Raw genomic sequence first — 16,885 nt, 5'->3', positions numbered from 1 at the left:
TGCCTTAATAAAGTTTGACTATTCCACAACAGAATATTATGATGAGATAGAGCTTGGCTTTCTAAGTGTTTCAACTCTGAAGAAACTAATTATCACAAGGTGTACAGACCACTATAAAAGTGGGGTCATGCAAAGAGCTGTGTCCAGTGGTTGTGTAAGTGGAACACAGCTTGTACAACCAATATTTTTCCTTCATTTCCAGTTCCTACACCCACTGAAAATCTTCTACATGTGGTTGGGGGGCACTAATGAAGAATGTGGATCATGCTGCATGGGGCTGCAGTTGAAGAGGGCAGAAAGATTTTACAAGGACCGGAGTAAGGAGATCATTTTCAGGGGATGCAAAGGATTAAGAAAAATATCAGTTGTGTGTCCTGCCTTCCAGTGTAACCAATGGAGGCTGATGGGGGAATACACATTGCTACATTTGGGGAAATGTTTACATTTCAGCAGAGCTTCCAGGGGTCTGAACACTCATCCCCCAACACCACTTTCTGGACACGGCCCAGGAGGAAGGAGCAGAACCACTGTATAACAGTGCCCCCAGCTCCCAGCCCGTCAAGACGGTCCAGAAGGATGTCATGCTCAATGGTATGGAAGGCCACTGAGAGATCCAGCAGAACTAGGAAACAGCTCTCACCTTTGTCCCTAGCCCGCTGGAGATTATTGACCAGCACGGCCAAGTCAGTTTCAGTCCCATGATGAGGCCTAATCATGTTCTATCATGCTATTGCTATTTATCGCTTGTAAGCTGCTTTGGGATTCATTTGAATGAAAAGCACCATGGATATATAAATCAAGTCAAACTTAATTACAATCATGTCTAAGTGGTTCCTCCTGCTCTGTCCCTGACCTTTTCCATGCTGCACAGAGAATGTCTGCCTAGGGATCCTGCATTCTGGTTGCATTCACTTGAACCCAAGAATGCTCTGCATGCTTTATCAGGGTCCCTAACTGTGGGAAGAGTTCAGCGATACTTTGAACAACTTGGGGAGGGAGGTTACACAGTAACTGAGCCCACTCGATAATTAACCTCATTTGTTTCTTCTCAGCAGCATTTCTGCTGTGGTATTAACTCCATGTCGTTAACGGTGCTCCTTTATTTCAAATATTTGTATCAACTTGGCAGTTTCTAAAATTATGACACTATTCTATATGTTTAAAGACTGAAGGATAATCTATAATACAATCCTGTGATGGGACTACATTGACCTCATCAGAAAATATGATGCTTTTGTATGCATTTCAACCTGCCAGTAGGAAAACACCACCCACTGTTTGTTTGCACATTTCATATAAAAATGTATGCTTACTAATTATTAACAAGCTGTAAACTGAACACATTCCAGACTTGAAATGTTGCTAAGTAAACACCATATTACTCAACACAATGTTTTCATTTACATATCATCAGAATCATGTAGCATAAATCAGCTGTTGCAAGGCAACAACATATTCCTCGACTACACTTTTTGAAAAGCTGTAGTAAGGGGGGGCTGGAAGAGACACAGAGTTCAAAGTTTTCAGAAATGCCAATTCCGTAATTAATATTAAATAGTACTGTTTATTTAAAAGATTTCTACTATACCATTCCACCAACAGGATAACATGAGCAATGGATATAATAGCCCAAGGATGGTTTTTTGCACAAGGAATGCGGTGCATGCTCATTCACTGCCTCCTCCTCTTGCATGGCTGGATTAATATCAAACCACAGTTTGCCATAACTATGGTTTGAGCTCTCATTATAAACCAGGATTGCAAACAATGCCTTGCTGGCATTCAAGAATGTTCCCTACCTACAGCTTAGTAATTGTGAAACATCCCTTAGGAGCAGAGTACGGTAGTTCCTTTAGTTGTTTTACTTTGCTTGCTGTTTTTTGTAGTTATGTCCAAGCTGGAATGAGAAGTCTATCTTTGGTTCTAATATAGGGCTGTATTTAAATTTGCTTGTCTGACTGAATGATCTCTCTCCTTGTGCATGGTTCTAGCAACTCATCTAACCCTCTCTGGAGCAGATGTGAGGAAAGTACTGGGGAGAAGGGGTGGGGGTGGGGAGTCCTGTTGTGTAACTGGAACTCATTCTGCTTGTGCAACTACTTAGTTTAATATAGTGCAAAATTCCAAGCCCTGTTTGGCTGACTAGCTGTGAAATTATTGCAAGAGCATAGTTTGCAATCCTGGTATGTAGGGAACAATCAGTCCATAGTTTCCTTGGTTCAGAGTTTCCAGCAAGCCACAGTTTGACAAACCAGAAAGTACTGTATTAAGCTGGGCATGCAAGGTGAAGGAATGTGCCTGCTATTTGGTGTCAAGGAGCCTAAGTGTTGTGTAGTCATTTACTCTGATGAACAGGTATGTACTTTCGGGGGTGGGGACCACTCCACTTTGTAGGACAGGAGCTTGGAACCTATGGCTCACCAGATGATGTTCCCATCATCCCTGATCATTGGCCATGCTGGTTGGGCCTAAAGGGACTTGGGAGTGCAAAACATCTGGAGGGCCACAAGTTCCATCCCTGTTCAGTCAGGAAAACAATCCCCTTCTTTAGGCGCACCCTCAAGAGTCTCACTCTCAGACCTAACTATTGGTCATTTTCTGGACTGCAGAACTATGAGCTGACCACATAGCCTAAAGATGCTCATTTGACCTCCCAAACCGATGGAGAGGCACCAGGCTCTTTCTTCTAGGTTAATCCGACAATGCACTGCATCAAGTAACAACACAGGCTGTCTCCACCCTTGCCTCATCTCAACTCATACCAGCCCTGCTTCATTTCCCCCCACCTCATCTTTTCAAAATGATATCCAAACTATACACATGCCCATCTTTGGCCCTAAGTTTCTGTTTGCCTAATCAAGTACCTGATTTGCTAGCATGCATCCTGCCTCTGGTCCACAGGGCAAGTGCTCCGCCTGTGCTGAATTCAGACTCTGTGGCCACCTGTTGCAAGCTAGGCAACACTGTGGGGAATATGACACGGTTTCATAAGATTTTCCACAAGCCCTATTCAGACATTCAATGCAACATATGGGACACATAAATCACGTCAGGGATGCAGGGCCATATGCAGTTATTCCACACCTAATGTCTCTGACATGTGTCATCCCTACTTCTTCTTCCACTCCCACATTTCTGGAAGGGGGATCTTAAATGCATTCTAAGGAACATGTTTAAGAGGTTCCCTGTAACAAGAGTTCTCGAATGCAGGGAGAATTCTAAGCACAATGATCCAGAGATAGGATCTCCATTCAGACCTTCTACTGAACGTGTGAGGAACGTTTGAAGCTGTAGTTGATGGAACCATGACATTGGGGGTAGAGCTAGTGTGCACTGCCTCCCTGCCTCCTTAACATGCTTTCAGGGTAGGATGCCATGTTATAGAAAGTGACTGGAAGCATGAAGTATTTATTTTAAGATCACAGATCTCATTTAAGACCAAAAGCCAGAGTATGATAAAGCCATAAGCTCTGGGGAAATTCATATCTTATTATAAAACTGGAAGCCTTGCATCATGGAATTTTGCTTAATGCGCATTTCTGAAATCTCTTAGAATATGAAAAATATATTTAAATAAAGTGCAGTTTGTACCACATACCCTTGTAGTTCTTGCATACAGCATGCTGCACACGATTCCCTTGTCCACATATTCCGTTATAAGGTAAGCAGACTCCTTCTGAAATGATCCACTTGTAACACACTGGGTTTTCACATGGAATAGATTCTATCAAGTGCGGGCAATTGCCAGAAGTGCTCGTAGGTTCCACAATGATGTGTCTTTGCCTCATTTTGAAACCTAAGGGGGGGGGGGACAAAGGTGATAGTTAGATTTCACATGATAAGGAAAGAAATTCCATAAACTGATTGTATATTACAGTCTGCCCAAAGAAAAAACAAATACCCATTTTAAAGTACTATTTATAGTTGTGCTGTTGTGGTTTTCAACATGTGCCAAGCTGCATCATGAATGCAGCATAATGCCCATGCTTTGGGATTACATGAACGAGCCTTAGGCTCACGCACACCCTCCATCCCTCACATGCTCCGATTCCTGTCACAATTTCTGATCCTAAAACAAGTTTAAGGTATAGGAACGTGAGCTCCCATGTATTCAACAAATTTGGAAGAGGGGTGGGAGTGGATCCACTGCCTACCCCTCCCTGTGTGCCAGTGTCACCCCACCCAATGCCAATTCCCTGCTAGTTTCACTTCCAAACTTCATGCTGGGTGTGAAAGTCTATTCAGTGGTACAGTGGTACCTCGGGTTAAGTACTTAATTAATTCCGGTGGTCCGTTCTTAACCTGAAACTGTTTTTAACCTGAAGCACCACTTTAGCTAATGGGGCCTCCTGCTGCCGCCGTGCCACCGGAGCACGATTTCTGTTCTCATTCTGAAGCAAAGTTCTTAACCTGAGGTACTATTCCTGGGTTAGTGGAGTCTGTAACCTGAAGCGCATGTAACCTGAAGCGTATGTAACCCGAGGTACCACTGTTGTCTTTCTGAACCAGGAACCCTGTGCAATCTGGGTTCTGCAGAGAGACTTTTGAATACATTCAGTTGACCATAGATTTAAAAAACAAAAACAAAAAACCATTCAGACCTTCACACTCAACACATGAAGGTCAGCAGTGAAGAGGGAAAGATGAGTCCATTAAGTGGAAGAGAGCATATGCAGTTCTGTGGCCCCTACATGAGCTTTAGCTCAGGTTCTAAGGAGACCTAAAAGCTTGCCCATGGAAATAATTAATTATTCTGCATTATGAAGCAATGAGGAGCTGATATTCTGCAGTCTGCATATCCGGCCAAACATATTGCTCTGCTTTCCTTTTGAACCACATAAGCATCTGGACAGCCCAGGACCTCCAAACACAACTGCCTGGGCTTACACCTCAGGGAGGCCTCTTCAGTGCTGCCAACACAGCAGCTTGACTTCACCCATGGAGGGGCATTCCATTGTCTCTCAAGACAGATGGATGCCAACAATTAAAGCCTGTTGGATCAGGTCAATGGTCCATCTGATCCAGCATCCTGTGGGAAGCCTACAAGCAAGATCTGAGTGCAACGGCGCTCTCGTCTCCTGCTCTGTTTCCAGTAACTGGTTTCCAGAAGCATACTGTCTCCAACAATGGAAGTAAAGCATAGCCATCATGGTGAGCAACCACTGAGCAGCCTTATCCTCCATGAATGGGTCGAATTCTCTTTTAAAGCCATCCAATTGGTGGCCACCACTGACTCTCATTGGAGCAAGTAGCATAGTCTTGAAAGACCTACATTGGCTCCCAGTACGTTTCCGAGTACAATTCAAAGTGTTGGTGTTGACCTTTAAAGCCCTAAACGGCCTCGGCCCAGTATACCTGAAGGAGCGTCTCCACCCCCATTGTTCTGCCCAGACGCTGAGGTCCAGCGCCAAGGGCCTTCTGGTGGTTCCCTCACTGCGAGAAGTGAGGCTACAGGGAACTAGGCAGAGGGCCTTCTCGGTAGTGGCACCCGCCCTGTGGAATGCCCTCCTATCAGATGTCAAAGAGATAAACAACTACCTGACATTCAGAACACATCTTAAGGCAGCCCTGTTCAGGGAAGTTTTTAATGTGTGACATCTTAGTATATTTTTGGTCTTTGTGGAAGCCGCCCAGAGTGGCTGGGGAAACCCAGCCAGATGGGCGGGGTACAAATAATAAATTATGATGATGATGATGCAGTGTGTTCATTTATTCATCTAGTACAGTATTGTCTATGCCACCAATCAGTAGCCTCTCCAGGGTTTCAAACAGGGGATGTTCTCAAACTTGCCTGGAGATGCCATGGTTCTATTAATTTATGTATTTATTTAAAACAAAAAAATTCCTTCCTTCCTTAAAGACCAACTAAGTCAGTTCTTGGTATGAGCTTTCGTGTGCATGCACACTTCTTCAGATACAGCAGACCAACACGGCTACCTATCTGTAACTGTATTTATTTATTTAACAGAGTTTATATACTGCTTTGTTGTGAACAGAACCTGCAAGCAGTTTACAAAAAGATTTTTTTTTAAAAAAACAGGTATTTAAAAATATTTTTTCCCACACGATGCTATGCCACTGAATTACAGTTCTTTGCCTTATGCAGTTTTACATCTTAATATAATGACCCAAATAGTTATAAAATTATTTACATAGTAAAAAAAAATCATGTTACACATTTTGGGCTGTGATGTCCATTGGAATCAATAAGCTGTGGAGAAACTAGCAGTCCCCACCCCACAGGTCTTTAAAAACACACTAAAAGTGATTAATTATAAATATAAAGTCAGCTTTTATACATTAGATTCATCCAGTTTTGTAATGTAGCAAGGCCCCACTCCTACAAAAGCTGTTAGAAAGTGGTTCAGAACGCACCTTTTTTCCCTTGATTATCTTGGCAGTTTTCATGAATGCAAGGCCCCCATCCCAACCAGGAAGAAACCAGGCATTCAGGAGGGCATGGGATATTGCACAGTTGGGAAGCCGGGGGAGCAGGACCGAGACAGAGCTTTTTTTCAACAGGTCTAGCCACTTAAGGAAGAAAAAAGGAAACAAGAGGGACCAAAAAACACAGAGATTATTCCTTCAAATCGTGGAGTATTTTGCAATGCAGAACAAATATATTCTCAAGCAACCATCAAAATTATTTCAGAATCCAAGCTAACAACAGTGTAATCAGCACAATAATTAGTGTCCCTGATGCAGTTTAGCACTGCAGCTAAGAACAATTTGTTTAAAACGGATATAGTGTTCTTTACTTTTTTAAAAGGATCACAGCGAACTCTGTCTAATCTGGGGGCGGGGAGTGCATTTAGAAGCCCTTACTACATATGTAATCTCTAAAGCAAAAGCTCCTTCTCCTTACTTGTGTGACATTATTAGGCTGGATCTAGACACATCAAAGAAGCGTTTCAGTTTAAAGTGTTGTAAATTTAAAGAGGGAAAACGGGTAGAGAAAAGCGGGACTCCATGTTGCCATCTGGTGGCACAATGTTATATCACACATACAATGTGTATAATCACTTTTTCTTTACCAGTCTAGCTGAGTCCCAAGAGTAAAGAGCTTGATAAGGAAATATGATGTGGAGAGAGATTGTTTGTTGTTGTTTTTTTAAAAAGAGCCTCAGTGACTGATGGAAAGAATCAAAATGGACAGAACCTAAAACAAGGCACTCACATAGTCTGAAATGCCCTAATTACTTTAAATACTTATTCACAAACATTGAGATACAAAAAGATATTGGTAGAAATGAATGCAATTAATTTCTAAACTTAGCATCCAGTTATTGCACAATATGGAAAACACTTCTGATTGCATGAGAGACCGGATTTTCTTGCCAAATTTCTCTACCTACTGCAGTCCACCATAGGCCCAACCCATAGGAGCACCATTTCAGAGGAAATTAGTGGAAATAAGCTAATTTGCCTTTCAGCAGTCTCCGGTATGGTTTCAAATTGTATAGTGGGCCACATGCTGAGATTCCTGCCTTGCAGGGGTTGGACTAGGTGACCCTGGGGCTCCCTTCCAATTCTATGGTCTTTCATGTTACATATTGGGAACATAATGAAACCTATAATTCAATATGAAATCTGGTTTCCAAAGAAATCAAAATCTGACTTCCATGCATGTGAAAAGATAGAGCTGTGTCAAAGCACAATAGTTCAGTTCTTCTGAAAAAAGTTACACATTGCTATAAATGTATGTAATTTTTCTCCTGGTATTTATCAGTCAATTTCAATATTAGTTTTTATTTACTGTGTTAGGGTTAGTTGGGTTTGTAATATTTTTTTATTCTACATTTTTATGTGCTGAGAATTCCATTGCATAGAATTATATGGGGAAAGCTGAAATGCAGAAATGACAAGAATTAACAGGAGTTTTAAAAACTCACAGGAATCGCTCCCCCCCACCATAAATATCTTGTTCCTCAGGCACTTGCAGGATATTACTTCATAATCAAATGGTAATTATCCAAATTTAATTCAAAAAACTAATGAAAAGTTCTGCTTAGATGAAAAGACTGCCTTCGGAATTATTATTATTATTTTAGAGACAATATTGCCTTTGACATATTCATTTAGGGACTACACCAAGATGGCAGAAATCCAATTCACCTTGCTTCTAAAGCAAATAGCCCTTTTCTACAGGCTCTAAAAGTCAACTGGCAGAAAGTGCAAGATAAATATTAGTCAGTTTTAACCATCAAGCTATTCCCTTTCAAAGAGTCTCATGCATTTCTTAATATGCCTTTCAGCATTAGGCTTTGCAAAATAATTTATCATTCTGGTAATACACTGGCATACAAGCCAGCAAATTGGGCTTACTGCATTTTGTCATCAAAAACGGATTCCGTTTCATCTATAAGAAAGCAATACTAGCCATGTTGTTGAAGCCATGTCACTTGTTTTGACACTGTTTTCCAATGCCTTTTGGCAGCAATCTATTTATTTTGGAGCACACTAGCAATATAGACCACACACTATAATAAAGAATGCAAGTTATTGGAGTAAGAAAAGTAGGTGAACACTTCACCTTGTGAAAAAAATTTGCAGAAATGAAATCAAAATGAAAAAAAGAATGAAACACAACAGGTAAGTAATAAACTTTTATTGTAATAATACTGGAGAAATGTTCTTAGTATGAGATGCATGCATGAGCCAGATCATATTTGTTACTGGCTTGAAGTTTTCAACCATTATCAATTCCAACCACTTGCTGAAAAATACACTGTCCCAGGATAAGTACAGCCTTTCGTGGACACCGGGAAGCTACAGAATGGAAAGAAACACTACAGTAAGGGGTTCTTTGCTTCCCCAAAAGGCCACAATAGAAAAACTCATATTGTGTCTGGGACCAGCTATGTGGGATTACTACCACTAAACCTTACAGTAATCTTTGGAGGAACAGGAGTTTCAATATGCTCATAGAATTCAACTGTCTGCAAACATTTATTCAAGAGAAGCTGTGTGGTTTTGTGGGGGGCAGGGTTTGTGTGTTTGTTGTTGTTGTTGTTTTGAAGTGAATGAAGGGACTGGTCTCAGTGAGCAACCTTGGCACAGAGAACACACAAAACCTCTGATTCAGGGGCATGACCAAAACACAACGCGCACAACACTTTAAACATTCCAAATGGGTCAGTCTCAGTGTATCCATTCCTCCTTATCTGTCCTTCTTCAAAGATAGTCATCTTCTGAAACATCCAAGTATGAATGTATGCTCAACCAATTAATGAACAAGAATGAACATTCCTTTTGCACATGGTCTTAATACCTATCAGATTCTCTGATGAGCAGGCATTTAAGAGTCTGCAAGATGAATGCAAACACAACCATAAACTTGCTATCAAAATCCTATTATTATTTCCTAGTCTTTGGTGCTCATCTCTCTATATATATGGGAATATCTAAATATTATAAGGATGGAGTTTCTTCCAGGAGTGCATGGATCTGATCTGCAACCACCCGCTTAAGCACTTTGCCCAAGGAAGAGAGATTAGCAGCTGGCTGGTAGTTACTTAGATCTTCCAAATCTAGGGAGGGTTTTTTGTGGAGTGGTTTTACAAGGAGCTTCTTCAAGCATGCAGGACCCCCCACTCAGAAGGAGACATTAATCACCTCCCTGGTCCAGACAGGGAGTGATATGAAAAGAGCTTTTTCACTCATGGAAGAGCAGATCTGTATCCAATCCAATAAGCTTTCTTTCCTTCAGGTCACCTGAGTTAATTACCAGCTATTCCTAAACTCAGTTGTTGTTGTTTTTAAATCATTTTTACTTTAATAAACATAACACTGCTGTTAAATGCAATCTGTCATGCCTCTTAGAACATTACACATTGTAGCTTTTATATTCAATCCATCCATTTGTTACATTTACTTTACCCCACAATACTAGTGTTGTGATTGAAAATTCTACAGCACTCTACCTAAGATGATAAATTCAATTAGGAAAAAAGAGCTGATTTTCTGTAGGCTTGCACTTGAATGCTTGATAAAAGAGGGATGAACTCAACAATACTGAACACCAGGTTTTACAAAAAGCAGCTACTTAGTAAAATTAACTGAACTGCCATGCTGGGTCAGTAGGCTTTAACTACTTACATCTTCACACTCTCATGTCGATGGAGACAACAACATTAAGCAATTACAGGCCATGCACAAATGGATGCATTCTTTACTGGCAATAATTAAGTTCTCTCACAGCCATTTGTCACTCTCCTAGGAAGTGGATTATATTTTCTCATGGATCTTTAACTTTATGCTCCCTATAGACTGAGAAGAAAACAAGCATTTTGAAGAATTCAGAGCTAGGTTGGAGAGCTTTCCAAACACCTACAAATAAATTTGAATGGATGTAAGAAAATGGGAACTTCAGGACAGATTGTCCTTCAAGATGGCTATTGGATTTGACTTCCCTACGGCCAATATTAAACTCTCAGGGCAATGCATCTTGATATCTACCAAAAGTTAAGCCTAATATCCAGCAGAAGCCTATGGAATTGTTACCTGAGTTCAAGATAGGAATAAAAGGTAAAGGTAAAGGTACCCCTGCCCATACGGGCCAGTCTTGACAGACTCTGGGGTTGTGCGCCCATCTCACTTAAGAGGCCAGGGGCCAGCGCTGTCCGGAGACACTTCCGGGTCACGTGGCCAGCGTGACATCGCTGCTCTGGCGAGCCAGAGCCGCACACGGAAACGCCGTTTACCTTCCCGCCGGTAAGCGGTCCCTATTTATCTACTTGCACCCGGAGGTGCTTTCGAACTGCTAGGTTGGCAGGCGCTGGGACCGAGCAGCGGGAGCGCACCCCGCCGCAGGGATTCGAACCGCCGACCTTTCGATCGGCAAGTCCTAGGCGCTGAGGCTTTAACCCACAGCGCCACCTGCGTCCCACAAGATAGGAATAGTGTCTCTTTATTATTATTTTAAAATCTCTTTTTGCATAGGTTACAATCTACAAACAACTTACGCTAATGTCCTTTAGCCATCAATATACCTACTTGTGAATCACATTATTGTGTCCTTTCAGCACTGTTATAAACTGGCTGGGGGGAAATGATGGATCTCGAGTTATAATATGAAATATTGTCTCTCAGACAACAAGCACAAATTAGTAAAGAGCTGGCAAATCATGTTTGGCTTAACTGGTATAAATGAACTGATCATTTAAAACAAATGATGGTCCCAATTACAGATGCAAGATTGCAATATTTATTCACCTTTAGCAAGGCAGTGGCATTGATCTTCCAAGAAGATAAGACAAATTAGCATCCCTTTAGACCATTCACCAAGTTTGTAAATGAAAAAAAAATTCCTTACAATCTAATCTCAATCAATAGAGCAAGTGCATTCAGGAAAATAAGCTTGGAAAATACCACTGGAGTCTGATAATGAAAGATATGGTATCTCCAAGACCCACTGACTGGAACCATGCATGGTTACAGTAATGAATATATCCTACCAATTTGTGGGAGCGTGAAATGTTGTGTCAGAAGCAGCTGCAGTTGGCTGCTCAGAGAATGGAGGGGCCTGGGAATTGACTACAATGCAGAGGTGTAAATGTTTAAATAAACATGGCCAAGTTCACCCAACCTTTTCCATCTTGCCTCTTTATTTCTCTGTGTGCTTGCAAAACTTGCAACCTTGGCCCAATTAAGTTGTGATGGGAGGCTTGCAAAAGAAAAATGATGCAGTGAGTGGGAAGTGCCACAGTTGGGTTTGTACAAAGCTGAGCACCAACAAGAGACTACTGCAAATGTTACCATTATTGCAAAGGGCAGTGATGGCCGAACTTGGCCCTCCAGCTGTTTTGGGACTCCCATCATCCCTAGCTAACAGGACCAGTGGTCAGGGATGATGGGAACTGTAGTCCCAAAACATCTGGAGAGCCAAGTTTGGCCATCACTGGCATAGGGTATTCATTGTAGGTAAAGGTGCTTTTGGCTTGTTTCTCATGATAGCTCTAAAAGACTTGCCAGTCCCAAAGGGTAAAGTAAGGAAGGCTCTAGAATCGCTAGAAGAAGCCACATGGGAGCCAGCAATGAGCCACAGAAAAATATTGTGTTTATGATAGAACCAGAAACAATAGACTACAGAAGGAAAGTCAGAAAATGCAGCAAAATGAAGATGGTTATTTGCTCTAAAAACATGCTTATTCAGAGTGGTGCTTTTTTGGGGGTGGGGGGCTTGTTCCTTCTACTTTAAGAAGATCTATAATGATTGAAAACCAGAAATGTTCCACTTGTGTGATTACCAATATTTTTCATCCTTTCATGAATTTAAACCCTTCTATTTCTGAATGTGAAGCATTGCAGCTGTACACCCCAAAGATCTGAGAAGAATCCTTTTCTGTCTTGTTTCAAAGGGTATCCACCAAAGAAGTCAGCTGTTACATATTTATCATCCCATTATGTGGCTTTGATCTTACCAATTTGACTCACAGAAATGTTTGGTGGAGAAGCTACGGATCAATAGATGCACATCCCAACAATGTAAATTTCACATCACCAGGTTAAAATATATTTATTCCCTGCTGTGAAGGTATGTCCTTTATCAAGTAAATTAGGTCATTCAGGAGAAATATTTATTTTGTACTAACCCTTTCCTTTGGGCAGGGGGGGTGGGGAATCAATATACTAGAACAGTAGCTCTGTATGTTATCCTGTGACAGGCCTGCTCCCTCTCTCTGAGCAAACAAAGGTCTAAAATCTTATTTACTGTATCACCATCTTAAGATTTCTTGAAGTGACCTTTAGATATACCTCCAGCTGTGTGAAAGCTGCTGTTTTTTGAATCAATCCCATGCGACTATGGGCTGTATCTGAATCACACAGCCACATGTCCAGGGTCCAGTCATGTGGGTCTTTCTCACAGAATCAATATCATACATTTGACTCTCATGAAACCAGCTCTGCTGGCATGGTTGCAGCTGTGAGACATAGCCCCAGTCCCATGTGATAAATTCATGAAAGAGCTGCTGCCACACAGCTGGAAATTCACTTCAAGGATACTTGGCTAATTAATACGGTGGACTTGGGTCACACTTTAGCCTACAGTGGCTTGTAGCAGTTAAGTGATCACTGTTTTCTTCTGCTTCTTATATTTGAAAAGAGAGAGAGAGAGAGAGAGAGAATATATGAAAAAGAGAAATATACAAAGGAAACACAGAGAGCCATTTAGTTCAAAATTAAAGGTGGGTCTCTAGCAGATGTCAGCAACGGAACCCACATTTGAAATCACTGAAGGTCCAAAGTAGACATTATAGTTCTAATCTGAGTGTCACTCCTAGAATCTAAACTTATATTTGATCCAGGCAAATTAAGCCCAAAGCCTACAAATTTAAATTGGATAATTAAATAAACATTTAAGCCTCTCTCACCAGAATCAGTAGAATTAAAAAGGGTTTACACAGCTGGTGACAACTTGCCTTCTAAATGAACTAAATTTTAGAAACTTTCCGTACGTTCTTTGTACTCAGCAAGTTACCCGGATCACACGTTAGGTCTTAACTTTTATCCAGGTATGAAAAGCACTCAAAGGAATAGTCCTGCCTTTGGAGAATACAACCAGTGAGACTGCCCTAACAGAGATGATAAGACAAAATAAAAAAAATTCCTTCCAGTAGCACCTTAAAGACCAGCTAAGTTAGTTCTTGGTATGAGCTTTCGTGTGCATGCACACTTCTTCAGATGATAAGACTACAACTGTGCAAATGAGAATCAAGTGCTTGTGTTACGCCCCACCCCACACGCTGCTGACGGTCGGTTTTGTTCTGTTACTGTAGTCAAATATTCATACAGCTAATATATGCCAATGTATTGTTTCTATATAATTTGATCAACAGAACAGACAGGTGAGAGTTAAAATCAGAGTTAAGGCTATATCATGGAGGGCTGCAGTGTCTGTTGGGCAGGGTCAGATATACTTGCGCAGGTTTCTGTGATTCCAAAAAGCTTAGTAAACCCCATGCTTAACCTCTGTACCTTTTGTATCCCTTAATTAAAGAAATAGGCTTTACACAGAGAATTCGGTATGTGGTTCCCTCTACAGATACTTCAGCAGTGGTAGGACCTTGGGCTTTATTTTTCAATCTGGCCGCGCTCTGCACTATCTGCCAGTTCTTTGTTCTCCACAGACTTCCATGAGGCAGGAAAACTCTATTAACTTTTGAACCCTTACTCATGACTTTGCCAAAGCAATGCAGGATTGCGCTCCACAATACACCCGAACAAAGTACATTACAAAAATTGGAAATAAATACAGTATATGATATGCTTTCTTGGGGGGGGGGTGAAGGAAAGTGTCAATTCTTAGCACCTTTACATTTGTTGTACCTGTGGCATCTTTTTATATCAGATTGGTTGGAAATATGGCACTCTCATGGAATTAATCAGGAAGATCGTGTACACCAAGCTTCAAGCTTCAAATAGCTCAAACACTGCCATTTTTATAAACCTTTAGAATCTTGAGTCTTGTAATGGTGGAAAGTTGTTTTCCCTGCTTGCCTTAACTACAGGACCACTCTTGGACGCCTGTAATTTTAATATAGTGAAGTGGAAGGGTGAACTAGTCTTTATAGTTGCAGGACTCTTCAGTGAAATGGCTCTCCAGTATTTCCAATTTAAAACAGAATAATCATTTGATTAAAGTTATTTACCCAGATAAATGCATGGAAATTAACAAATGCCAATACGCCAGGGTTTCATAATTAATTTCCAGCATTACAGAAGCTGGCTGTTTTGGAACACTTTTAATAGCTTAAAACTGGAAAATACCAAAGCCTTACTTTATGCCTTTGATAAAGCAAATACACCTGGTTTTCCTAGTTTCTTTGTGTCAATCCATCCTCCCCCCTTACTTTCAAGTGGGTAGTAAGTTTCTGAAAATTTAGGGAAAACAAATAATGTGTCACAAGGGCAGCTATATGTAGAAAAGAAATTTCCTAGTTTCTTTGTGTCAATCCATCCTCCCCCCTTACTTTCAAGTGGGTAAGTTTCTGAAAATTTAGGGAAAACAAATAATGTGTCACAAGGGCAGCTATATGTAGAAAAGAAATTGAGGCAAGGGCAATCCAGACAACCCCAAAAGCCATAGAAAGCAACTGATGTTACAGAGAAAGTAACATCACTTAATGAAGATTCCTCTTGCAAATGATCTGCTGTATTTGTGGGAGGCTCAAACAGGTGACAAAAACAAATCCTTCTACATAGTGACAGAATAGATATCCTCCTTCAAACTGACGGCATAGATAATCAGCTTGCAGCAGGTGGACTGCTCAAGAGGGATGATGAAGGCAAACCATCTGCCCTAAAACAGACTTGCTTTGCCTTTGTAAACAAGTCAGTCCTCAGCTGTGATGCCACGCTCTTGCTATCTTACATCTCTGTACAAAGCCATATTTTGCAGGAGCAGTAGGTATAGTGAAGAAAATAGACAAAGATAAATTATTCATCAGGCATCTGTCTATCCACTTGCTTTTCTTCTGAATATAGAAAAATATTTGATTCTTGGACCTACTGCAGAGAGAGAAAGGAAAAGGAAACGGGATAGGAGAAACAAACCTTTCTGACAATTGTGTATTGTGAGAACTGTTTGAAAGTGGGGTCTCCAATTTTCCCTTTACAATTTATCTATCTATCTGTTATGAAAACCAGGGTATACACATCTTTATAAATTGGAACTTCACCAGAAATGTTTATGGGCTTCCCCATATTCTAGTCTGACTCTTCCACTGCAGTGAATGGTAAAGCCTTTGAGTACGCCACTAGCTTCTCATTTGTGCATGAAAGGGACAGCCAAATCGTCATCCATTCTGGATCCTTTAGAATCGACAGCATAGATCAGGAGTTGTCAACCTATTTGGTCCATGAGCACATTTGCAAAACAGAAAATAGTTGCAAGCATCACACACACACACCAACCAATTCTATTGGCAATAAGAGAATGCCTCTTTCAAGCCTAATTTCAGCAAGGGGAGGAGACCCCCTAGGCACCATGGGCAGCTCCTACAGGCGCATGTGTGCCCATGTGCACCACCTTGGAAACCCCTGACATTAAATGTGCAAGCAAATAATGCTACCTCCAAGGCTCTAAACTTCTAATTGCAGAATCCGGAACCCTATACCCAGCATTTCACTGCAGTACAACCTCAACCTTCTTTTCATCATTTCATACCAATTATTTATTTATAGGTAATACAAGTAATTTCTAGCATACCTTCCTTTAACTTGTGTGTTTCCTCCAGTGTGATCTGGGCACAGTATACTTCCCGGACCTGTACACCACCTCCACAAAGGCCTGAGTGCTTATGGTGTCGGGGGTCCTGCTGTTCTAGGAGGAGAGTGACATCACATCCTTTCCATTCAGATGTTCTCCATGAATATCTTGCAGAAAATCACAAACATTGATTCATGTAAAAACGTGTTTGTTATAAGTAGCTAACAAATTATTGAGGCTGCAATCCTAAAGACACTTGTTGGGAATAAATCCCATCAAACACAAAAGGACTTACTTTGGATTCCTCTGCACGTCTCGGTATTCCCCAAATCAAAACGCAACTGCCAGAAAAATTGCTAAGGGAATAAAATTCCCACAATACTTATAGTTTATCTGTAAATAAGAAAAGCTATACATTTTTCTTTCTTTTTAAAAATAACTCTGAAGCCTGATGAAAACACTTTAAAGGACTGAATAGAATCCAGCTGGTGCCTTTGTGCTCAAGAAAGGGGCTTTTGATCCAGTGGTTGCTGTCATTAATAGATGAGGGACAATATTTGTCCATTCATTCTCCCCTCCGCAGTCTTCAGTACCACCCAAAACAGTTTCATGATATTAGGATACACATTCAGGCATGCTCCATTTCAGTGTGAATTAAACAATTATACTTAACAT

The 16,885-nt window shown here is 41.0% G+C and overlaps 1 protein-coding gene across 7 annotated transcripts in view; it reads right to left on the bottom strand.

Annotated features, from left to right (window-relative positions):
• The window catches only part of THSD7B (thrombospondin type 1 domain containing 7B), a 452,267-nt gene that overhangs the window by 190,566 nt on the left and 244,816 nt on the right, over positions 1-16,885 (bottom strand). For all 7 annotated transcript variants that reach the window (XM_079993005.1, XM_079993004.1, XM_079993009.1 and 4 more), the window contains 3 exons: positions 16,211-16,377; positions 6,376-6,531; positions 3,599-3,796 (listed from right to left, as the gene is read on the bottom strand). In XM_079993005.1, the coding sequence (XP_079849131.1) occupies positions 3,599-3,796; positions 6,376-6,531; positions 16,211-16,377 (521 nt within the window). The remainder of the gene's footprint in view (positions 1-3,598; positions 3,797-6,375; positions 6,532-16,210; positions 16,378-16,885) is intronic.

This window comes from Podarcis cretensis (genome assembly GCF_951804945.1).
Source record: "Podarcis cretensis genome assembly, chromosome: 1".
NCBI classification, from domain to species: domain Eukaryota; kingdom Metazoa; phylum Chordata; class Lepidosauria; order Squamata; family Lacertidae; genus Podarcis; species Podarcis cretensis.
The sequence above is the reverse complement of the archived record's forward strand: the minus strand, read 5'-3'. Positions and strand labels throughout refer to the sequence as shown.